Source organism: Nomia melanderi, chromosome 8 (assembly GCF_051020985.1).
Source record: "Nomia melanderi isolate GNS246 chromosome 8, iyNomMela1, whole genome shotgun sequence".
Lineage (NCBI taxonomy): Eukaryota > Metazoa > Arthropoda > Insecta > Hymenoptera > Halictidae > Nomia > Nomia melanderi.
Window position 1 is genome coordinate 18,305,903 of NC_135006.1, and position 25,623 is coordinate 18,331,525.

The following is a 25,623-nucleotide window of genomic DNA, read 5'->3' on the forward strand; positions in this document are numbered from 1 at the left end:
GGACTGGTTCTCCTTGACGATACGACGCGTCATATCGCCATTAGTAAAATCTGTCGATTCGGTTCCCTGGAAATCACTGTTGCCCTTCGCTCCTCCTCCTTCTCCTTCTCCTCCACCTATCGAAAAATCCACGCAAGCCTTTCCTCCGAACCTTTTCGCCCTGAAGACCGGGTTGCTCCCGATTCGCCGCAGCCAGTGCGAGCCCGCACCGACTCGGGATTCTTCTACCGAATTCGATGCTCGTCGTGGGTCGTATGCACAGGAAATAGCAGCTTCTACTCTGTCTGAATCTCATGTATTAAAATCTAATTTACCAGTATCGGGCTGAGCAAACGATTACGCGCGAGACGCGTAACACTCGTTTTTACTCGTACCCGATAGTTGGAAGCATTTATTCCTTCTCGTGCGTACGAATTATATAGATTCTCGTGTGGAATACCTACCTACGTGAATGGCTCGGCCAACCAGCACGCCGTTCGAGAAATACCGAATTTTATTGGTTAACAATAGCTTCTTAAACATATAGCAACAGAGCGGAAAGTTTCGATCCCTCCTAGACGAGGCTCTAGGAGAACGTGGACCGCGATGTGAAGAGAGAAATGAATCGTAACGCGAAGTTGTTTTAACATGAAATATAAATATATTTGGGTGGTATTGTACAGTCAGTGATTCGTTCGTATATACAGAATTATGTACATGCCGAACACTATATCCTCGAAATACTCTGCGCGTAAACTCACACATGCACACGCCCGACGGAATCGGTCGACCCACACAACGTGTTTTTTCGAAATAATCGCCCATTCATCCGGATCCACGCATCCGTCCGCACGGTTTCCTTGGATCCTCGGATCCCAATCGCGTCCGGCTCTCTTTCTCTTATTATCCGGTACAGCGTGTCTCGCTCTCTCGCTCTCTCGCTCTCTCGCTCTCTGACTCGCACTCGCGCTCGCCTTTAACCCTTCACACTCGAAAAACGGCTCTCGGCCAGCCCGCTTCACTAGAAAAATTATCAAATCTGACAGCCGATATCGAGCTCCGTGCAACGCCTCGACACGCGGAACATCGGAACGAAGTGGCTTCGTTCGTTAACGAGTCGACCGGCGGCACGGTGCTCGCGGAATTTCCGAATTACTCGAGGACGATCGCGATCCGTAAGACGACCGACGCCGAGTTGCCGGGCAACGGTGCCGCGTGAAATAATGAATAATCGTTTCTCTATCCGCGCTACGAAAGAATATAACCGACGCACGAAACGCGCCGGAGACTCCGTCGGCGGTCAGCCGGTTGAATCGCGAACGACTCCTGTTCGTTCGTCTACGTCTCGCCGGAGAAACGGTGAACGTTTCTAGCGACGAATCTCTCGAGTGTGCAGAGTCGAATCGTTCGGTCGAACGGTATTCGGCGCTCGCTTACAATTTTCACTGTTCCCAGCGACTAATTAGGACGTCTGCCGCCGGACAATTTCGAATCTACGGGTTCATCGGCGCCGTTCGCGAGCGTCACCCCTTTCCCCTGCCCCTTTCTCTCGATCCCACGCACGCAAACACGCGATCGCACACTTCCCCATCGTCAGCTCCCGCGATAGTCAGCCGTGTAAGCGGATTTTGATCATTACGTCTTTTATCTGTGTCTCTGTCTCTCCGTGTGTCTGTGTGTACGTGTTTCTGTATGCGCGTGTACGTGTGTAGGTTTGTCATATTTTTTTCTTCGCTTCGTTATTCTCGTTTTATCGTTTTTTTTCATTTTTAGTTCACTTGCGTGGTACAACTTACATACGGTTCTTTTTTTTAGCGTTTTGTCCTGCACTTTTGCTCGCATTTTTTTCGTTTATATTTCTCGCCCCGTTTTCCTCTTCCCCCGGTTCTTCGCCCCTCCTCTTTTTATTCACTTCTCTATTACAGAACTACGTTACTCGTTTTATTCGCCCAGCTTATTTTTTCGCTTCGAACTCGCGCTCTCCTCCTCTTCCTCCTCCTCCTCCTCCTTCTCCTCCTCCTCCTCGTCTCTCTCTCTCTCTCTCTCTTTTTTTCAGCTGCTTTTCTCGGTTTTTCTCTCCTTCCCCCTTCTGCTTCGTTTCTTATCCGCGTTTACAAACCACAACGAGGTATCGTTTACTTTAGACTTCATGACTACTAGTTTAGAGAATAAGCGTAGAAATGTATCACACTAGAGACTTGTACATTATCTTAAATGCGTAGGTATGTTTTCGTGTTTCTTCTTCTCTCTCCCTCTCTCTCCCTCGCACGCACACTCGCACACGCACACGCACACTCTCGCCACTCGCTTCCTACCTTTTTTTATGTTTTTTTTCTCGCGTTTCGCACCGTACGTCTCGATAATACACAGTGGCGTAGGAGTTTCTTTTGTTTTTCTCGGCTCTCGTCGGAGGTGGCCGCGGTTTCGCCGTCACCGACGGTCCTCCGTCGACGGAGCCAGCCAGCCGTGGGCCGTTCGGGGAACCCCGAGCAAGACGCCGCCCGCAAAAACCACGGGAAACGACAGGGAAATACGCGGACGAACAAGGAAAAACGGCAGACGCGACAACCAGAGCCTACCGCGCTTCCTCATCGTCGAACCTGCCGATAAACGCGCTACCCTCGAACTCTGCGCGAAGGAACAACGTTCGCTCTATGAACTGTTAGGTGAACACAAAGTTTTGTCGGGAAATTGAAGGGAAAAGCATTTATTCGTGGAACGTTTCCTGATTTCTTAATCGAACTTATTTCTCAATTGAAATAATCTTCTCTATGAAAGTAATTTTTTCCTGATCTAAACGTCTCGTATAACGTGAATGATTTGTTCCTCAATTGAAATTAAACATTGTGTTCATTCCCTTACCCTTAAACAGATGGAAATAAAAGGCACTGGAAAAGGATGAAGTCATCGAAAAACATCGGATTCGCGAGAATTCTAACAAAATGTTCCATTCAACCCAGTACGAGCAACTATACGAGCGAACTAACCCCTCGACCGCTCGCCCCTTCCCCATCTCTCTCTCTCTCTCCGTCAGCGAGCAGATAATGGATGATATTACCGATCGATCGTAAACGCGATGCCGCGTATCGCGACACGCGCGCCCGATACTCCCGGCCTCCCCTCAGTCCCTATCTCCCTTTTTCTATTCATCCCCATGAAAAACCCCGGCGATCCTCGAAGCTCGTGAAACGTCCAGCTGTGAACGTAGGTGTCCAACCTTCGACCTTCCACGGGATCGAGGAGGAAAAATTGCTCCGAGGCTGCATACTCATTAAAGTTTCTGCAGTCTACCTTCGTCGGTCGAAGTAAAATTCAAACTCCGCAATCATCCGGCGCAGATTGGACGTTCAGCTAAAGGATCCAAAGATGCTACCGTTTTGATCTTCCGATACCGCGACAACTCACCAAGATTCAAGGAAAAGAGGGTCGCTCGTTATCTCTTTTCCCCCCGTTAAAGATTCTTTAATTAAGGATTATTAAGGTCCCCGTCGCTCGATAACGATCGTGTTTCATTACAATCTGTACAACTCGACCGAGCCACTAAAAATGAAGAAAAATGCGCGCCAGCGCCGAGATGCGACCGAGATAACCGTGCGCGCCGGCCAATCGGTCGTGCCTGCTGTCGAACGTTTTGTTTACGTTTGCTGATCCGTCTCGTTGGCGAGACCACAGGTTCGAAACTACCCCTGTGGCGCGCAGCTGCGCTACGCGCGGCGGTCAAGCTCTTTAAACCTTCGCAAACGAGCATTTTCCCGGTATTCGGAACCTTCGACGGAGGAAGCTAGATTACGCATCTTGCGCTATTTGGCAAAGTCTTCTACGAAGAATTTCACTTTTACCTGTTCTATGTTACGCTAATTTTGTTTATCATCTCGAGTAGAGCGGTCAATTCCAAAGTAATTTAGTACGTGTAATGCAATTTTGGAATAAATCATATCGATGCGCGTGTCACGTTTTCCCAGGAGGGATCAAAGAAAAAGAGATCCACGCGTCGATCTTCCGTTATTCGAAGAACCGAAGCACGCGCTGCCAACTCTGGTCTCTCTGAAACGCAGACAATCGTCCTCGAAGGATCAAAGAGAAATTCGGAGAGAGTCGAACACGCGACGGGTGAACGCGTCGCGAACAGCCGGTGCACGGGCACGGTTCGTGCCCTGCGAAAAGCGCTCGAGAACACGGAACTGTTCATCGGAAACAGAAACGGGAGGGAAAAAGGGGTGGAGCGTACGAGGAGAGCCGGCGGGTAGCAAGCGGAGCTGGCTGGCGAGCACGTGGCTTCGTTCGGTGTTTTAACCCCTCGTCCTAAAATACCCAGCGACTCGAAATTGAAATGTCATTTGCCGTTTTCGAAAGAATCCCGTAAACAGTGTCGACACCTGGACACCCTGAGAGAGGAGGTTGCTCGGTACAGTTTCAGAAAATAATTTCGACCGAGGAAAGGACCTCGAGACGTCCTCCTTTCGAAAAATCCCTTCCTTTCTCCGGATCCTCCCCGGCAAGGAACCGCGACGCGTCGCAAGGGGTTGAAAAAGGGAAACGCAAGTGGAGCAGGCCGGCGAGGAGCGGTCGGAGACGGGCAGACCGTGGCGGGCATAAAAATAGTGAAAGAAGAGGAGAAATAAGCACGTAGAAATGTCGCGGAGGCTGTCAAACGGCGGAGGCAGCAGGAGGTTGGTTATCGATTGGCCGGAGAGAGAACTAGCTCACTAGCGAGCAGGCAGGCAAGCTGGCAGGCAGGCAGGCAGGCAGGCCTCGGGTCGCTCCGGCCAGGGGCGTATTCGGTTGTCCCGTTTCGTAGCTCGACTTTTGCCGGTGGTAAATTTTTGCCAGCTTGTGTGTCGCGAGGAAAGAGGATCGATCGCCGACAGACAGACACCGGGAGAGACAGAGACAGGCGGGATGCCGCACGGGACGGAGAGAGATAGGCGTACAGCGAGTTCGTCGAAGCGGAGATGGCAGGCCTTTTGGGCGTGGTCCATCGTTTCAAATCGCTGGGACTATCCGTAGACAGTAACCCATAATATCCTGACGTTCGTGACACATGGACGTCTCTCCTCTTTATGGCCAGCCGCTCGGTGCTTTCCGGAATCGAGCTTTCCCTCCCTCTCTTTTGCCAATGGTTCCCCCTGCTACGTTTCTCTTTCTCTCTCTCTCTCTCTCTCTCTTCCCCTTCGTCTCTTTGCCCCGCTATCTCCCCTCGGAGTTTAACACTAGAACTAACTAACGCTGGACCAGTTCAAGTGACTTTTCACAATTTTTCAATTACTCGAAGAGTGCGTACGAAGGTTTCCACTCGCTTTTGATTCAGCTTCAGTATTGGCAAGGAGAGTGTTCTTTAATTTCTTCGAGAAGCTTGTATGGCAATGGGAATATCTGTAGCGAAAAAGTGCACGGCGATTGAAATAAAACTGCGCTCGACGGAGGAGGGTTTTAACTTTTTAAGTGTCACGCTAGGTTCTGTGAATTTATTTCCGCTCGTTATCTACGTTACTCGAAACACTTTACGTTAAGGGTGAACAGAAAAAGGGTAAGACCGAATGGTAAATCTACTTGATACAAAGGGTTAACGTTCCGTTCGACGAAGCTCGGTTGAAAAGTGGCCAGGTCTGAAGAAGAGAAAAATAGTCGGCCTCTCCGGTTTTCAGAAATTCCGTGCCGCAAGATCGAGCGCGCGCGGCGGGCTTCGATGACGAAGCGCTTAAGGCTTCCCCGCTCGGCCACGTTTCAACGGTCGAAGGGATTGCGGAAAAGAATTGGGTTCGTCATCGTCGGTCGGTCGGTCGGTCGGTCGGTCGGTCGGTCTGCCGGCCTCTTCGCGAGAAACCGCGAGAAACTGTTCAAACTCGGCTGATGAATTCCGAGAGGAGAACCTTGGGCTTGTACCGCGCCTCTCTCAGAAAGACAAATTAGTCGAGGGATTTTAAACTGTACTGTCGGACGGGGAAATACGGGGTGTTCCAAAGAAACGCTGCGTTCCTCGATTATTCACGAAACATTACGGAATTTATGCGATTTATCTTCCTCGATAGACAAGTTACAGTCGTTTGCTTTCATTCCTCTTATTTCTCGTACGGACAAGTTACAGAAAACAATAGATTTTTCAAAGAATTCCAGTACACGGATGAATACACGTTGAAATCTACGTACACTTACATCTCGAAAACAATTGAGATTCCGACCCCGGTTCATTAAGATGTCTTTATTCGATACAACGTATCCTACGTTCCCATCGAACACCCCGTATAAGGGTGCAGGCAGGGAGGGATGGTTGCGAAAGGTAAACTTCGAAAAGCTCTCGACGACGAGTCGAACGGAACAAGAACAAAATGATGACGACGACGACGACGAAGAAGAAGAAGAAGAAGAAGGAGGAGGAGAAAAGAATACAGTCTGGTCTCGGTAACTCGAAGCGAACTCACGGGAGTAAAGAATTACCAGCGGGCAGAGGCTCTAACGCTCGTGTATAGGAACCGGGTGTGCGGCGAGGCGTGTACAAAGAATAGCGCGAAATAGCGTGCGTATATTTGCCGAATCGCTCACGGTATACTCTCTCTCTCTCTCTCTCTCTCTGCCTCCCTCTTTTTTCTCGTTCGCTTCGGGTAAGCGAACAATTCGGCGCGTCAGAAGAACCGGGTCATTGTTAGGCGAGCGTTCGTGGGCTTAGCTTTTCAATCGGAGCGAAGGGAGGGGCCGTGCCGTAGGTAGCGGCAGTACTGTTGACGATATTTCTGATAATGAGGTCGTTTATCGTCCGCGTGACGGGGACTCGGACTCGTTTATATTATACTTCGACCCTAATGGCGTCGAGGTACTTTGGAGCGGGATTTTTCCAGAGTTCGAGAGACCTGCCTCGATCACCGATCACCGACGCTCGGAAATCTCCCGATATTCCGAAGTTCGGTCGAGTAAACTTTGGATCGTCGACAGTTAACATACCGAATCTCCGGATAACCGAGCTTTCGCCGCGATAGCGCGATACATCGCCGTGCGGTCTCAGACTTTTCCATCGAGACGCTAAACGCGAAGACTCTAGAATCGCGAAGATTCCCACGACGACTAGTTCCCGTCGAAATTCGTGCACCGAAGGACTAGAACCGTCGTCCCCGTCTCGAATGACACCCGATGACTGGTCGCGATCGGAGCGTGGCGTGGAAACGATTAACGCGATCAACGGGGCCGCGTTTCGAGGAGAAAGGATCAACGAAGCGGACCTTATGATTCGAACCTCTCCGCGACGAGGGGCTCGACGTTAATGCGTCACGGGACGAGATTAAATGTACCGGTGACTGAAGAGGGTGAAGGGGCAGGAGACGGAGACACCGGGAGAAGAAGAGAGATCGCTCGGGGTAGCGAAAAACGGTGGGAAAGGGCTTCCAGCGGAAATTCGCGTAGACCCTAGAAAGAGAGAGAGAGAGACGATTCAACAGGCAGTCGACTCGTCGAAATTCTAGAAAAACTGCAAGAGTGCATCCTACTAATTACGCGAGGCTCTAATCGTAACCAAAGAAGTAGTCCCAGCGTGGATCCGAGAGGGAAGAATAGAGCGAGTAAAAAGGAAACATCGTTCAAGGTAACGGAAAAGACGGCGCAGGAGGAACCCCGCTTAGGCCCAAGAAAATACGAAGACCAATGACAGTGAAGAAGGTCCACGGCCCGGCACATTGTAATTCGGGGCCAGCCTCAAGCTGTTCAGCGTCAACGGTAGAAGGAGGAGGAGTAGGAGGAGGAGGAGGAGGAGGAGGAAAAGAAGAGGAAGAAGAAGAAGAAGAAGATCGGTCGGATGAAAAAATGGCTTCGGGATTATACTCGCGGCCGGTGGTTTGCGGTGCAACTACCTGCACGCGGGCAAACATTCAGCTCCTCTCTCGGCTCGCTACGCCACCGCTCTCCTCCGTCCTCGGGGTAGAGCTTTACCTTTAACCGCACGTACCTGGCCTACCCGCCCTCTTCCAGCCAAGTTCGCCTCCTTTCTGCCCCAGCGTTCCCGGAGCCGGGCGTGTGCGTCGGAGGGGTCCCGGGGTTCCAGAGAAAAAGCCTTGGGTATATCTTTACGAGCCGGGCCATAAAAGCCGTAGGAGTTCGGCCCGTTTCTCGATTAACTCTCCCTCCCCTCCAGCTTCCCCGTTCCTCAGCCGTTGCCCGTCCCGTTCGGCTCCACGCGTTCGGTGTATACGGATCGTATTCGGCCGACTACGATCCTTATTGTCGTGTACATTCCTCGCGACCGTATAATACATGAAAACGAAGGAACACTACTACCGTCCTTCGAGAGCCAAGCGCACCCGCTCGACGGAAAGCTCCCAGGGAGCAGCCAGAAAGAGAGCCAACGAGAGAGGCCGATCTTCCGAGGGGACCTCCTTCCGTCCGCCGAGCTCCGACGATCGGCCGATACGCGTTATCGGCTCTCGTTCGGCGTTCTTTCCTCGTCTATTGTTGTCGCGTCGCGTCCGTCCGCGACGTTTCGTTTATAGTAACCGGATCGACGAACCGCGAGTCGGAGTCGAAGGTGGGACGAAAGCCGAACAATCGAGTCGTACCGAGTAATCCTCTGCAGTCCTGCGTCGAGAGAGCCGGACCCGACGTTCGATTCGTCCGAACAATCGTTCGTAACATCGCGATCGCGTCGCGTGCAATTGTCAGTGGTTCTCGAGCCTCGAACGAACGAGCGACTCGAGGAACATCGGCGCCGTTCCGAAGTAAAAAAGCAGGAACTCGTCGGACCGCAAAGGGTTAACTCGCGGCCGAAGTCAGCCCCCGAAACGGCGCGTTCCCCGGGGTCGCCTAGCGTTGCTCCATATTGCCGTTCCCTATCTCGGGTCCGTTTTATCGGCGGCCTCCGCGTCTTTCCGAGCCAAAAACTAAATCTCTCCTTTCGGGGCTCCGTTCCCTCTCGTCCCCCGCCGTCCCTCTCTTTCTTTCTCTCTTTCCCGTTGCTCCCCGGCGCGCCGCGCGCAACGTCTACGCTCTACCTCCGGGCGTTCTCCTCGCTTATCCGAAGCGCATCTCGTTCGTGTCTCGCGAGAGCAACGAGATCTCCTCTCGTCGTTTGGTACCGTCGCTGCGGCCTCGAGCCCTCTCTTCCTCCGCCGCCACCGCCGCCACCGCCGCCCACACCCCCCTTTCCAGCCCCTTCTCACCTGTGTACTTCCCTTCCCGGGAGGAAAGAACGTTTCTCCTTTCCAGCCGATAAATCCTATATCGCGATAAACGAGGAGTTAACGTTACCGGGTTCGGATCGATATATGCTCTACACGCATCCTGCTCTAGACCAGCGGCGCGCTTGCACGCACGCACGCATACACACACACACACACACACGCGCACACATACGGACACGCACGCGCACGTATTCGTGGATTATGTCGCGAATACGGTCGGACCACGATAACTCGGACGCCCATGGAACTGCCGGAGTCCCTTCGTTCCCGACGGTTCGAAGGGATCCACGGCTTCGAGAGAGGCTTCGCTTTTGGGAGTGGAGCCTTTTGTACGGTCGGTCTCGCGTAATTTAGAGGTCTTTGTGGATCGTCAACTTTCCCTTTCGGGAAAAAGGTTTTGCACAGCGCAGCATGCATCTCGGAGTCTGTCGAACGCGTGCGATTCGAAGCTCGTCGAGATCTTGCGCTTTCTTTCGTTAGAACTTCTACTCGAAACACTAGCTCCTTTCAAGTACAAATCGAAATTTGCTTCGAGCCTTTAACCGCATTTGTTAGACATTCCCAAACTCCAATGGAGCTTCGCGATTAGTTGCTCGTTTCGCGAAGCTAGGCTCGCAGGATCGGCGACTCCATCGTTCTCCGAAAGCTCGCGAATGAAATTTCCGTTCTCACCTCGAACCTCGGTAACCGAAGAAAAATCCCCGTAACTCGAAGATCTCCGGCGAATCGACTTATCGAGGTCCAACAGAGTAGTCTTCGCGTTTAGGAATGCGCCGCGCAACTTTTCAGCTTCCTCCAGCACACGGTCTTTTCGATCGATCGTTATCTAGGCACGCAGCATATCCCTTTTCCTTTTTTCTCTCGTTCCACCCTTTCCTCCTTTTTCTTCTCCTTTCTCCTCTTTTCTTCTCTTTCCTTCTCTTTCCTCTCTGTTCGACGCGCCACACGCACGCACAGACGCACGCACAGACGCGCACACACACACGCACGGTTTACGGCATATCTCTCTCTCTCTTTCGCACTCTCACTCTCACTCGCTCCCCGCGATCGCGCGCCGGCGCAGTTACCCGCGCGATCGTTAATTACAATAATAGTAATAATATATATATATAAGTATGTATATATATATATATTATATTGTATATATAATTATACAGGAGATTAGGCTTTATGTGTCAGTCAAAGTAGCGAGGGCGCTAGCTTGTTAATATATTAAATAATTTGAGGCAGTTTACGTCATTTTGTTTTAAGGCCGAGTTAAAAGTAGTGAACTATAAAGGTGTGTGTGTCTGTGTGTGTGTGTGTGTTTATCTGTGTATATATCTGTGTGTCTCTGCTTGTATTCGTGTGTTCGTACGCGACCGTTTACCGGCGACGATGTACACGCTGCGCTTAGCAATGGCTGCGAATTCGATTCGTGATAAAGAAACACGATTCATCGCCGTATAATCAATGGAAATTCGAAGCAAATGCGTTCCTGGTGTCGAACGAGACCGTAACATGCAGTAACATAAATGAGCGCAGCTATGAATATGCTTCGATTCTGCTCGATTAAGATGCAGCACTGTTGTTTCACCGTTTCGTGAAACTAACGACACAAACAAATAATATCGAACATACTGAAACGGGTTCACGTTACATAAGAATGATACGAGTTGTTCACGGGTCAAAATAATTAACTCCACCTTTTCGAGTGTTCCCGGTTTCGAACGTTGAAACTATCGATAAGTCTCGGTGCTGTTCAACGAATCCTCGAGAGTAGCGGATTCATCGAATTTTCTTCGTTTCGTCATCGCGCGGGGTTAAGTATCTTGGCGAAAATGAATGGCTCGTATCGCAGGCGCACAGAACGGTGCAGTTTCATTGACCACTACTGCAGTTGCGGGCGGGCGACCGACGGTCGGGTTTATCGTCGGAATTTCAGTGATTCCGTGCGAAACAGGGAGACTCGGGAGGGAACGAACGTCTCTCTAATCAAAAATGCCGTGCTTCGCGCACCCTTATCTGCGACTCGTTCCCCTTTCCCCTCTCTCTCTCTCTCTCTCTCTCTCTCTCTTGCTCGCTCTCTCTATCCCTCTTTCCCTTTTCCTTCTTACTGCCTCACGATTCGTCTACGTACCGTTTGAAAACACCTCGGCGAGTAAACTCGTGCCACGATATCATTAAAAAGAATCGAACGATCTTTTCAGCTCATAAATCAACGAATGCTGGTAGTAGTATTTTCTGAAAATTTTTGGGAGCGACTCGAATAAGAAAAACGTCACGTTGATTAATTCATTGCAATGTTACTTCTATGAAATTTATATGAAAAGCTCGAAATTCTCGTTGCGATCACTTCGTTAACGCTGACGACAGTGTGGGGCCGTATTTCGGTATACAGCTCGTCCCAGAAAACGACGAACAAACGACATCCGGCTCGATTTTTATCGTTTCAGGAATATTAACCCTCGGACTCGACCCAAGTTCCCGAAAGTTGCGCCCCAGTTCGGAGTCCGCGATGAACTTGCGTCCACGGTTGTTTGCGCGGCGGAGAACCGTTTTTGTCGACGGAACCGTGAATAGAATTCGACGAACGCGGAGAAGCACGATTGGTCGCGATGCGATCTTCGCTAGGAACTATGGAATTCTACGATTAATCGTATTTTTCCGGCCACCGGGTAGGTTTCCGAAGCATCGGTCTTCACGTTGGTAATCGGGACGATTGAATAAAAATTTAACGCAGCAAATAATTAATGATTATTCCCATTAATGCCAAGGATTTTCGCGGCAGTCGAAAAACAATGATAAAGGAAAGGGAAGAAGACGTCTACCGACGAGAATTTTCGACTCACGCCAGCATAATTCCCAGCAGCCCGCCATATGGCGTCGCTGGTAACACGATGCAGGTTGCACTCGGGGGGTGAGTCGAGCCGCTTCTCGCAAGGGTTCGTTCTACTTGCCCGATCAGAAGCGAGCACGTTTTCCCTGTGCTCAAAACGCAGGGCAGCTTGGACCGTTAGTTTCTGGCGAGAAAATGGAAATTCGCGAGAGATCGAGAGATCGATCCTTTCACCTCGGAAAAACGGAAAATTAGGGGAGCAAAAATGATAGCCTAACCATCGAGCGACCTCCTGGCGGTACCGTAGGAAGATGACTTTGATGTCTAGTGTGTTTTGTTTATAGCGTTGATTGGTCGCGCTTAACTGTATCGACGAACGGCAAACAATCATCGTAAGAACGAGAACTGACCGAACAGAACGTACATACGCTCTAGCCGGCGTGCGATCTTCTTACGGGAACCGGGAAGATTCTCACACCGCGCACGTTCGCGAGTGGATTTTTGCGCGAGCAACGGTTTCCGTGCATGGAAATTCGTTTCGCGATACGCAAAGTAGCGTTCAACTTCGTCCCACGATAAAGGAACGAGTAATATTTATTTCGGCCGAACTAGGACGTTTCTACCAAATCGAAAACTTCGTTGGGTTGCACGGGAAGAGTTTAGCTGGACTCCTTCGGCAACGATTCCGAGAATGCAAAGGAGAAACATTGTTAAATAAGCACCGTTGGCTCTTCTAGGTTAATGTAATGATTCGACGAAAATTCGAGGGAACTCGCTAGGTCGTTCGATTTTACAGATGTTTATAGGTGCTCCGCAGATATCCTACGTGACCCAGAAACTCGGTTCCCCCGGTAGGGATCCCGAATAACACCGAAATAGAGGAAAAATCTGATTAAACTTTCATGAAACCATGCCAATCGTCGCGCTTTACATACTCGTAAACCCTGCGAACGCGGAGAACCCGCAGCCCGTCGACTCGCCGCGAATGCAGAGAACCCGCAGCATCTTCGGCCGCCGCGAACGCACGGAAACCCGCAGTCCGGTTGCAAGGTTGGCTCGATCGAACTCGACGGAGGAATAAAGAGGATCCCGGATGGCCAGAATTTACGGATGCATCGCGTACAACCAAGTACTCGCTACTCAAAAGGAATAATCTTAGAATCGAGTGACATACATTTGTTAAATTCTAATTGAAACCTCCGCCACGAAATCGTAGGGCAACGGATAAACAACGAGGTCAAAGACATTCGTCGCCAAATTAAAATTAATGCTGCAACTACCGAGCAATAAAATTGACTTTATTTCCGGAGATATCGCAAGAGTGTATTTACTGAGATTTTCATCGGCTCCGAGAAACGCTTGCACCTTTTCAATGATTGTAGAAATCGGAATAGGTAATTTTGAGTTGAACGATCAACGATGCAATAATCCAGAAGGGCGCGATCGCGAAAGAAACTGCGGGACGAGGGGTGAAACAACGAATTACCCCAAAACGACCGCACACGCCGGATTACACGGCGCGGTTCACCGGAATACGTGCCGCGGCACGGAAGCCGGCGATTACTCGCGGAAAAAAGCGCGAAGAAAGGGAAGTGGGAGGAAACAACCCCCGAAACGCGCGCGCGCGGCGGCGTTTGCACGCGAGAGCGAATTCCCTTCGGCCGGCGATCGTTTCTTGGTGCATTTCTGCCGCGCGTTTCCGCGGGTCCTAGCGGCGCGGTCCGTGGGAACACCTCGAACGACCGCTCCTCTGGAACGCAAATCTGTGGTTGCGCGGCGAAAGAATGTATCGGGAGAAACCGATTCCCTTTGAAACGCGTTTATTATCCGTGTACAAAGGACAAATGGGTTCATCGATTATCCAAACGTTCGTCGGAATATTCGGTGGTTCTGTTCAAAGGTGAAAGGGAAAAGGAAAAAGAAAAAAGAAATATTTAATATTTCGTGGAACGCGAAAATATCCGACGCGGGAGCCAGTTACGGTTCAGAGTTCCAAATGTAGAATATTGGAAGCAAAGCCACGCGATATAGGGCATTCTCGGGCTTGCATAATCGAAGAGTCGTGTCTCGAAGAATGAACTCTAACGTTCTCGCGAACGCTTTCAATTCTCTCGCGCGGAGTGGAGCGTTTGAACGTTTCCGAGCGCGATGCTAGTCGATGTTCGGAGTTTCGCGAGCATTCGAGGGTGAACGGAAAGAACGAGGAAGAAGAGGAACTCGAAAAGGGGAGCGCGCGGGTACCTACAGACCGGCGCAGGGCGGTCGCAGGGCTGTCGCAGGGCTGCCGCTTCCGCTGCCGTTGCCGTCGTCTTATCTCCCCCCAGGAGACGCCGTTCAACGTTCCCTTACGTAATCTTCCTCAGGTTTTTACGAGACGGTAACGATGATAAACGCGCGGTCGATCGAAGGGAACGGTATCGCGGAGGGGTGGGCCAGATGGGCCGGGGGAAAGGGAGGCGGGATCTAAACGCGAGAAGTACCACCGACGCAATGGAGGAACAGTCCGTCGGCCGCGGAACCTCCTCTTTCTCTCCCCTTCGAAGAAGATACGAGCCGTTCGTTTCCCAAGCTTTTTAAACGCTCTATCTTCCAAGGACTCGATCGATTATCAACTTGTTCTATTTAGCTTTACTTCGGCTCGCGCGAGTAGCGAGACTCGAAGCCGCGCGACTCGCCCGCAGGAATACTCGGTTCTGGTAACTGATTCGTTTGACGTCGCCTTTAGCTACGATTCCTGAAACGATCGAAGGGCTGTGCAGCTCTCCACGAGAGACTGTCTCGGTTGACACGGTCACAGAGAAAAGTTTCCACGAGGAAATGCAGAGGAAATGCAGAGGAAATGCAGAGGAACGCGAAGGCTACGGCGTCGCAGCGGACGCGTTTGATCTTCCAGAGACAGGAAGGGAAAGCGACTGCGACAGGGAACGTTCGTTCTTCCTCGACGACGAACATCTCGAGAAACGTACGGCGCATTAGCACAAGCCGCGCCATCTAATAAAGATCGTTAGTTCAATTAAACCAATAGCTTTCGACTCTTTCCGACAGTCCGCGTTGGGACACGTGGTTCCACGGTTTGCTGGCTGGTAACGCGCGTACGTGTTCGAACTCGATTTTAACGATGACTCGGGAACTTAGCACCGCGAATGAAAAGTCTGTTCGGTTCGATAGCGACATTACCATTCGACTGACGCAATCGACGATTGTATACTGGAAGTTGCGCGCTTCTGGTTTGTCGAAAGGACGAAAGTTGGGAGCAAACGTTATTTCGAAGGAAACCAAAGAACTCGGATCGCGGTAATAGATTGAAAACGATTCCATAATAGCGGCGGTCTCGCCTCAGCCATCGGAAATTCGAACGCGGCGTCGAATCGCGATGCCCGCGCGCGAGACGGGAAAAAAGTACGAAAGGCGTTGCTCGATCGTATCGGTCCGGCTGCTTGACATTCGTCCGTCTCCCGGCCGCCTGGGAGAACAGTTCCGTGCCCCTGCCGCCCCCCTTTTCTTCTTTCTTTCGACGCGCCAACAATCGAATTCTATGACCGCGTACCCCCTTTGCATAGCAATCAGCCCCGCGACGGGGTTAGGCCCGAAACGCGCGCTGCTCCCGAACGGGGCCCGTGAAAGCACGCGCGGAACACGCTCGCTCGCCGGAGATTCCATTCAATGGACGGCTTTCATGGCCGCGCCGGCCGCCATTGGGTCGCACGGAAAGTCCAAGCGCGAGCCGAGCTTTCCGTGGGAAGCGGACATTTTTATAGCAGGCATTTTTCACTCGGAACGCTTCGCGGAAGAACATTCCTCGTGTTTCGGAAAGTCTTGTCATGGGAAACTTAATTATGCATCGGAATACTGAATGTTATCGATCAATTTCCATTTTACTTTGGTAGCGTATCACTGATAATCGCCGCTAATTTATTTTTCTCGCGAAAAGAATGTGCTTAAACGAACGTTGCCTGCAACAAAATGGAGCAATTTACAAGAAATTCCCTACAACGAAAAAAACGAAGGACCCAGCAATTAGGAGACCGCTGAAAAATGAAAGGAACTCGTTGAAATGAAGAATGCATAGGTTTCGTAGCCTACGGTTCTCCGAACGTTTCGCACCCACCCGGTATACCGTCCGCGCTCACGTACGCCCTCGACCGGGTATTTCGGAGCAGCCGGTACAAAGAATTAGAAGAGACGCAAAAGGCCACGTCCGGCCGATGCCAGATTACGACGAAACTAGAGAGAGCAGAGAAAAAAAAGCGACGAGCAGAGAGAGAGAGAGAGAGAGAGAGAGAGAGAGGAAGAGAGGAAGAAAAAGAGAGGGAGCAGGCGAGGCTCGTTCCGACGGCGCTTCTGACTATCGCGCCGCTTTCCTTCCTTTTTTCTTTGAAATTCCGGGCTGATACGCGCGAATTGCCCGGCGCGCGGGCTCGGGGGCGAAATTTCTCGAATCGTCGGGAGATCAGTCAACGTCGGTTCGTTTTTTTCACGAGGAGCGAGGAGACAGAGATGGAGAAACGAAGAGAAAAGAGAGATCTAGCTGCTAGCGACGGCGTATCGAGACGAATCGTTTCGAATACAGGTGGAAAAATTCGAATCGCGGCGAATACGACTGGATATCCTACCCTCCGCTGTCTCGAATGTCCTGAAAGTCTTGAAATTCAGAGGCTAATGGAATTTTGAGTTTTCGCAAGGTGGAATTGCTCCGAAACTGGGGCTCGACTGTCCGTCGTTAGAGGCAAGCCTCGGGGACTGAATTTCTGGAATCGTAGAGGGATCGGTCATCGTCAGCTCGGTTTTTTACGAAGAACGGGAAGAGAAAGACGGAAGAACGGGAGGAAGAGGGCAAGGCAGGCCTGCGTCGACGAGATATCCGTGCCGACGAGTAACTGTATTTAAGCCCTGTATCCGTTTCGCTTCCCTCCGCGCGTTGACGCTAAGAGGTTCGTTCCCTTTGAACGAGCAAAAACAGCGGGGCGGAAATGCTCGGTCGAGATGGACGACGAAGGGTAAGTGCCGGGAACGAACCGCTCCGCCACTCGAGAAAGAGAGAGAGAGAGAGAAAGAGAGAGAGAGAGAGAGAGAGAGAGAGAGAGAGAGAGAGAGAGAGAGAGAGAGAGAGAGAGCGCAAGCTCGAATTTACCGGGAAGAAGCCTAGCGTAATCGTCCAATTGAAAATTTCCAGCGGGAATTTCGTTTCGATTCGACCGGGTTCGACGTCGAAAACGGAGAAGAGGCGACGGAAAGAAGAAGCCGACGCCGTTAACCCTTTTCCCGGTGATTTCGTTTGCAACTGCGCTCGGTGAAACTATTCTATTGTTTGTCGTTCAGCGGAGACAGGAGAATTCTAGGCACGTTCTCCGTGAAGCGAAGCGTCGCGATTGGCCGCGGGAAAATGATCGATTTCAGCTTAAGTAATTATATTTGAGTAGAAAGAGGAGAGTTCTAGGTTTGCGCTGCAACATCCTAACCGATGAAACGATAACATTCGGTTGGAACTTGAAGGAATGAAACGATATTCGAATCGTTCGTAAATCAAACCGATAAACCACACTTTTCGAACGTTTCCAGATTATAGCTTGATTAATTCCTCACGCGCGTAACTTTGCATTCTTAATTCTCTTGATCCGAATTGTCGGTTGATCGGTTCGAAACGATATTCCGAGCGAAGGGGTGAGCAGTTCGAGATCGTTCCTCGTTGAACGGAGAAGAGCGGAGAATCGTGGGACTTCTCGAAAATACCTGTCCAACGACACCGTTCTTAGCGGGCAGAGTTATATAAAAAGAAAAAAGGAATGCGAGGGGAACGACAGGCGCGCAGAGTTACGCGGGGAAAAATAGAAGAAACCGACAAAGCAGCGAGCGAAACCTTTTCAAAGACAACGCGCGACAACGTTTCTGCTCGCGACGCTTCCTAATTACCTAATGTCGACGTCACGTTATATAACGAGTTCGACGGGGGTTTCAACGAGGCACAATAATGCCCTCCTTCCTTCCGCGTCGTATAAATATCCATCAGTGGATGAAGTTTAACCCTCTGCTATCGACCGGTTCGGGAAACGCGCACGATCGCGCCTCGTGCGCGTCCGCCATTAGTGCGCTTGTTTTCGTAGCGTTGCAATCCACCGGAGAAAAGTAACCTTTCATTCGTACTTTACAGAATTAAACGATATTCGTATGGTTCGCGGGTCGACGAACCTTTGAACCCGACTTTTCGAACGTTTTCAGGTCTGAACGGCGAAGCTTGATTAGTTCTGTACGCAATTTTCTATCGTAATTCTGCCATCGCGACGCTAACTGTACCGTTAAAAATCCGAATTTCCATAAATACCCGCAACCCGCTGATCAGAGTCGCACTCAAATTCGTCGCGTGACCGTGAAAGCCTACGGTTTGCTGAAAAAATCGCTTCAATGGAACGAAACACGAGTCCACGGGCACCATTACAGCTCGCCGTCCCCCGAGTGCGCAGCGATTTCCGGCGAGACAAAGGATTCCACGAAAGCTCGCGTTTCGTCTCGCGGACGTCCGTTTTCGGGAAGATCGGTGTTCGCCCGGAGAATGCACGAGACACGGTCGCGAGCTGAATGGAAACCGAAGTCACGCTCGCAGCTCCGATTTCCGGTGACGCGGAGAGAGGATCCTCCCTCGGACCTTTTTCGGAGCACGCGAGAGTAGTTTTTCTCCCGAGAAAGACGCGGTACTCATCTCGCCACCTCGCGCCGTAGGTATTCGATTCGCGGAATGAATTTATCGGTGTTCGATGCCTATCGAGCCTAAGTCTCGACGTGCGTGCAGGAACAATGCGTTGCAGCGAGTAAGGGTCGATCCACACCTGCCGCTTCACTCTTAACACCGGCGGTAGACTTTTCACGAGGAACGGCCACAAATTTTTGGGTCGCGTACCGATCGCGAGACCAAAGATTTCGGTTAATGCTCTAAGAAAAAAAGAATGTTACGCAAAACGGTTAATCTGATTTATTGAAACAAGCCTGAACGGAACGACAAGCGAAAAGAGGGTACGAAATTTTGCTAAGAAAATGGACTTATAGAACGATAAATGTATTCTACGTTTCTAACGATAGCGGTATAACGGTAACGTTATATTTACATTTTCTTTATACACAGAAAATACAAGACCCGTTAAGGGAAAGATTCTTTCCAGCTTTCAGCCCCAGACCGCAGTCACGCGTCAGGGACGTCACTCGAAGCTAAGCGGTTAATCCGCTTAGCGCACCGCGTACCGGCTGATTTTCAGAAAACGGGGCTGAGTGGACGCCAATTTTCAACGAGACCGACCGGTATCGCTGCGCGTTCGAAAATCGCAAACGTCCCACCGCCGTTTCACGTACTTCGAACGGACGATCGGTTCCGATGAAGCGTCGCGGTTCTTCGCGTTCCTCGGGCGACCGTCTAATCGATCGTCAGTGTGGATGGACCCTAAACGGCTTCCGTGAGTTCGCCTGGGGTTGGTCGCGTGAAAATGCCGGCGAGGTGGGAGCAGAGGGCAGCAGACCCTGACGCAGCCCCGCGGAGAGGGGCGGAAAAAGAATAAAATCGAGGAGCGCGTTTCTCGGAAAAAATCGACAGCCCTCGCCGCGGAGTTTTCCGAGGATTCGCCGAGGGGCGCGCGTTGGACCTAACCTCGACGGTCGTCCACATGGTCTCGTCAGTGTTTTTGGGGGCTACGAGTCGATGATGCATCCGCCGTGCCTGTTCCCTGCCCCCGGCCCCCTCGGCCCGTCGGTCGTCTCTCGGTTTCGTCTCTGGCGGATCCCCGTCTTGACCGCGCCCCCTTCTCGTCCGGACACGGCGTGGCGTTCACTCGCTACGCGTCTTTCGTTCCCTCCCGACTCGTTCGGCCGACCCGTCTCGCGTCGCGTCCCGGTCCGGCCCGGCCCGACTCGACTCGACTCGACTCGACTCGACTCGTCTAACTTCGCGTTTCGCCTGGCCGTGGCTGGCCATGCCGTGCCACGCCGCACCACGGCCACGCCACGCCACAGCGCGCCACGGCCACGCCACGCCACGGCTCACCTCGGCTCGTCTCGCTTCGCCACGGCTCGGCCGTACCGCCGGTGCGGTCGTGCGGTCACGTTGATCGATCGTTACCGTGTAACGAAATACGGTCCCCGTCCGTTTCTCCTTGAGCGCGCTCTTTGAAAAGGGCGCAGGACAAAAAAGAAGAAATCCTGGTCAGCAGGCTCTCTTTTCCTTTCTCCCTTCCCTTCCGTTCCGTCGGCGCTGCCTCTTTCTCGCTCCCGCGACCGGACCGCGGCTTTCTCCCGAGATGTTACCGCGAGGGAGGAACGGGGCAGAGAGACAGAAGCGAGAGAGGGACGTTCCGTCGGAGCAGGACAAAACGCGATCGCTCCGTACGTCGCGACGCTGCCGTTTCCTGTACGCCGCGCGTCCGCGAAACGAAAACCGGCCAGAGAAGGGGGAGGAGAAAAAGGACTCCGGGCTACCCGTCGTACCGCCCCCCGTCCAACCACTCTTTCCCTTTGTTCGACCACGACGCTCGTGGGGGGTTGGGTTTTGGCACTTGACAATTTCGGGACGATCGTCGATCGGATTTTTCGGGTTGCGCCGGATGGGCGGCCGGGCAGCGGCTGGGCGGGCAGGTGGGAGCGGAGGGTAAGGGCGACCGGGAACGTCCAAGCCGACTCCGTCCAATCGGAACGATATCGATATGCGCGCGGCTAATGGAATTTTACAGGCCGGCGTCGTCCGGTAGCGGAGGCGACTAATGCTATATCGGTAATATGTTTCGTTAACGACCCCGTCCCCCGTCCATCGATCGGACGACCTAAAAATGCTATTGTCGGGACCCGGGTCGCTCGGATGACCAACCAACCACCGGCAATCGCTTCGACCCAGCTGTTCCCTCGGATCCGGAGATCCGGCCGTAAGACTCGACCAACTTTGCCACCCCCGACGTTCGCCGGGGATCATCCGCGTCCGTTCTTCGAAAACTTCGGGGGGAATCGTTGCGTCGTCGACATCGGGCTGCGGTGTTCGAAATTTAGAGCGCGCGACCGTGCAGTCTCTCTGTTGCAAGTATATATATATATATATATATGTCAGTCAAACTCATTCGTAGGAAAACTTCTATCGCGGAACGATTAAGGTTACCAAACATTCGAATACAAGTCGGCGTTCGCGCGGATACAAGGATAACGGCTGCTACAAATCTCAACGAACGTACCCTAGAAACGTTGGAAAGTTAAAGACGAGTCCGTCGCTCCGGTCGCTCGGCACTGATTTTAATCCCTGTCGGCCAGCTCCGAAACGGTCCCGCGAGATTCGCCGGCGTACCCGTTGCGACGCGGACAGCGGGGATAAGAAGAAAGAGGGAGCGTCGCGCGGTGACTGGTGCTCGCTGGCGGATTCGAAAGGGCGAGCGAGTTTCGTATATGTACAATAGCCGAGTCCGTTGGCTGCCCACCGAAAGGCAAACGCGCGTCCGTCTCCTTTTCTCTCTGGTTCCCCGCGACAGTTCCAAGAGTCTGCGCGCAGGTCAAATTTCGAGGGCCAGTGGAAAAGCACGGGGCCTCGAGTCGCTAATACGGTGCGCCTAAGCAAATGGATCTCTATACCTGAGCAGCGCTAAGCGAGTGTCGCAGGTGGATGGAATCGGTCGATGCGCACGAACACGACCGCTCCTCGGTTGTCTCTCGTTCCCTCCATCTGTCCCCCGACTCGAGATGTATATCTGCGCGCGCGAGAAGTATGCAGACGTGTACGTGTCACGTGTGTGTGTGTGTGTGTGTGTCTGTCTGTCTGTCTGTGTGTGTGCGTGGCTGCACGCGTACACGAGGGTTCGTGTGTTTATCCTGCGGCTTTCCGCTCGTCCCGTCCGTCTGTACGGCCACCCGCACACTGCCAACAACAACCGACGGAATACGGCACGTACGATCGTTGTATTGTCGCGGCGGCGACGACGACGACGACGACGACGACCACGACCGCGACGTACACGTATACGCGTGCACGGACATTGGACAACAGAGTACGCGTATACGTTTACGTATGCATACAGAGTACATACACGCAGGTAAGTTGGTAGATAGGCGAGGGTAGGTGGGTGGCTAGGTAGGTAGGTAGGTATGTACGCAGAGATAGATGTATCCCGTCGTCGCGTGTACTAGACCAACCCGTATGCTCTTTAACGAGTGGAAGAGATAAGTCGCACAATAGGGAGGGGAGCGGAGGAGGAAGGAGCGGCGTGGATACGAGAGAGAGAGAGAGAGAGAGAGTAGCAGCGGCGGCACAGCTTCGCAGCCGGATTACGTGAATAAATGAAGGCTGGCAACGGGGTCGGTCTCGAGCGGGCTAGTGGTCACCTAACTCTGCGGCAGGAGAGCGTGATAGCCGGGCGTCTCGTAAAAACCGGCCGCTTGGAGGGCGTGCAGCGAGCTGGCGTGATGCCTGTGTATCGTGCTCGCGTACACGCTGGAGACGCCGCCGGACGAGACGCCGCTGGAAGCACCGATCGACGCGGACGACGAGGACGAGGAGGACGAGGAGGAAGCCTGATGGCCCAAGTGGGACGCCGCCCGCGATAGCAGCGTCGCCGACGGCCGTCTGTACGGGTGGTACGCGGAAGCGGTCGCGACCCGCAGGTGACTCGAGGAACTCGAGCAACTGGTCGCGTTGTAGGTCTGCTGATAGCTCTGCCGTAGAATGCCGGAGAGCGAGGCGGCCGTCGGCGCGGCTGACGACGACGAGGAACTTCTGTCGCTTTGGTGAGGTTGGTGGTGCTGCAGTTGGTGCTGGCCCGTTCGATGCTGCTGCTGTTGCTGTTGCTGTTGCGGCTGGTGTTGATGCTGATGACTGTGAGCGCGCATCGCGCGGAAGTAGTGTTGATAAATACCTGATATGACTGCTTTCTCGTCGGCGGAAATCAATTCGCCGGACGCGGCCGGCGTGCCCGAGGCTGGCTGCGGTTGCGATTGCTGCTGCCCGTGCGGATGGCTGTGCTGGGCCAGCGTGGACCGATGGTGGTGGTGTTGCTGCTGCTGCTGCTGCTGCGAGTGGTGTTGTCGTCTCTGCTGCTGTTGCTGCTGCTGCTGCTGTTGCGAGAGCGTCGCGGCGGCGTTCAGGGCCGCTCGATAGGACGCGGCCATGGCGGCGGACATCTGCCCGGTGGTGGAGACGAGGCTCGCCGCGCTATCGGTGGTGGTCGCGACCACCGCCGTCGCCGCCAGCACCGCCGTGGCGGCGGAGCTCGACGAGGAGACGGTCGACGCGGAGGAGACCGAGGAGGCGGCCGGCGTCGAGGAGGACGCCACCGCGGACGAGCTCGAGGACACGGTGGCGGTCGCGACGACCACGCCGCCGGCCGTCGCAGCCGCTGCCGCGGCCGCCGCCGCCGCCGCGGCGCTCCTCCTGCTGCTTCGCCTCGAGGAGGATATGGGCGCGTTCGCCGGCGGCGGCAGGTTGTTCACGAACGGGCTTCTCCTCTCGCGTTCCGCTCGTCTGTAGTAACAGGGATGTATCATCAGGAGGGGCTCGCCGCCGCCCGGTGGTGGTTTCGCCTGGCTGGGCAGCTCGTACTCGACGCTGCAGTCCACGTGCAGCGGCTGAGAGTAGTCCTTGTAGTCCTTGTAGGTGGTGACGGCGACGGCGGCGGCAGCGGCCGCGGCCGCCACCGCCGCGGCGGTCGCGGTAGCGGTCGTGTTCGCGTTCGGGGTCGCGCTCGTGCCCGAGCTGACGGCAGCGGTGTCGAGAATAGCCGTCGTTGCTGCCGGCAGGACGGTTTGTTGCTGCTGCTGTGGCTGCGGCTGCGACTGAGGTTGAGGCTGCGACTGCGTCTGCGGCGGTTGTTGTTGTTGTTGTTGTTGTTGTTGTTGTTGTTGTTGTTGTTGCTGCTGCTGCTGCTGTTGTTGTTGCTGCTGCTGCTGCTGGCTGCACTGTTGGCCGGTCGCCCCTCCGTGGTGGTGATGGTGATGATGGTGATGATGGTGGTGGTGATGGTGATGACCGTGTCCGTGTATAGCGGCACCTACCACCACTTCCTTCTCGTAGCAGGCGGCGGCCATGTTGGAAACCTCCTACTATCCAGGCTTCCGCCGGCGAACCGTCCCTTCTTGCGCGACCGCTGACCAACGACCCAGCTCGAACGCTAGGCTCTCATTTCGTGGGATCCTCGCGATTATTCTCCCCGATGACGGCGACGATCCGTTGTTCCCCGTCTCGCCCAGCGTTGAGCTCGGAAATGCTGGCAAGGGGCCCGGGGGAGACGCGTGTTCGCGATCCACCGGCAATTTCGCTCTCGACGGTTCACCCTCTCCGCGTTCGCTGGCGGGTTCTCTCTCTCGCTTGGTCGTCCTCGGCTCTCCTATCCTCTGCTCGTCTCTCGCGGGGAGCGATATTTACGTTGGACGCGTGGTTAACGATAATGGCACTGGGCGATGTCACGGGGCTGACCTCCGACCGATGTACACAGGGACATAGGAACGTCTCATCGCGGCGAGAGGGTCGCCTCATCCAAGGGTTGGACCAATTCGGTTCTATCCAACACCGAGGAAGCCCCCGCAGCACGATCCGTACGGGAAAGGGGATCGACGGTGCTATCGCATATTCCGTGGCAAACGAGGAGGTCTGCCACTCCGAAATCTACGGGAACCGGCGTTTCCTCGGGGACCTTACTCGCCGTGTCTCGCCTCCGTCATTCCTACCTCGACTCTCTTTCTCTCTCTCTCTGTGTCTCTGTGCTCCGTTTCCTCTGCGTGGCCGTCACCCTCCCTTCGTTCCCCGTTGCGCGCAATTCACCACTTCACTTTGTCACGACGATCCCCTCGCACGATCTTATCCGACGGCGACAGCCGTGCATCGCGTTCGCGGCGTCCGCGGCGTCCGCGTCGTTCACGCCTTTGATCGGAAACGCGACGCCGTGGGAACCGAGAGGACTCGCGTCGACCGCCGGGCTGGGCGTAAACGTCGCTCCGACTCCCGTTTCTGGCAGCCGTGCGCGAACGAACCCTGTGTTACGCCTCGCGAACGGCTCGCGCGTGCACCGTCGGCATTCGCGTGCACGCTCGTCGCTCTGTCCCCTTGTTGCGCACCGTGCACGCAGCGCACGGCCTGGCGAAAAAGACGTTACGCGCACGTATCTACGCGTATCCCGACGTCGAGGAGACGGACACTGCGTTCAGGCTCGCTCCGAGGGGTACGCCATTGCTGCGCGTGTGTGTCAACTCCGTCCGGCAGCGTATCGGTTACGCGTACACGCGCACACACATGTCAGAGAGGCTGCGCCTATGGATCACCGATACATGCGCCGCGTACACGTCCCTGGCTATGTACGCGCCGTGCTTAGATTGCGACGTAACTCGATCGTCCCGTGTGCACTGCCGAGCTGCGACTGAGACCCGTGCTCCGCTCGAACCCTCGTGTCGAGCCTCGACATTTTGCAACGCCCTCTTTCTCTCTCCCCGGTTCCGTCCTCGTGCACGGCGCGGTGGTCGATCGTGCGGGTTCATGCCTGATATCCATGAGTCCCCTGACCCCAGCCCGACGGCTGCCCGGCGATAGCCAACCTTTCGAGGAAACGTAATTCACTAGAAACCGAAACCGCCGACCGGAAAACCCACGCGGCTTTTCCGTCTCCTCCGGCGACCGGCAAGTCACTAGCCGAAACGCGCGCCTTCCCGGTCACGTGGTCCGCGATCCTCGAT

At 53.6% G+C, this 25,623-nt stretch overlaps 1 protein-coding gene across 1 annotated transcript; it reads right to left on the reverse strand.

The window, feature by feature from the left end:
- Window positions 1–617: 617 nt before the first annotated feature.
- Window positions 618–25,416, reverse strand: LOC116434400 (uncharacterized). The gene has a single exon (XM_031993036.2). It carries the CDS (start codon window positions 23,983–23,985, stop codon window positions 22,288–22,290), a length of 1,698 nt encoding a protein of 565 aa, XP_031848896.2. The 5' UTR covers window positions 23,986–25,416; the 3' UTR covers window positions 618–22,287.
- Between the last annotated feature and the right edge of the window lie 207 nt (window positions 25,417–25,623).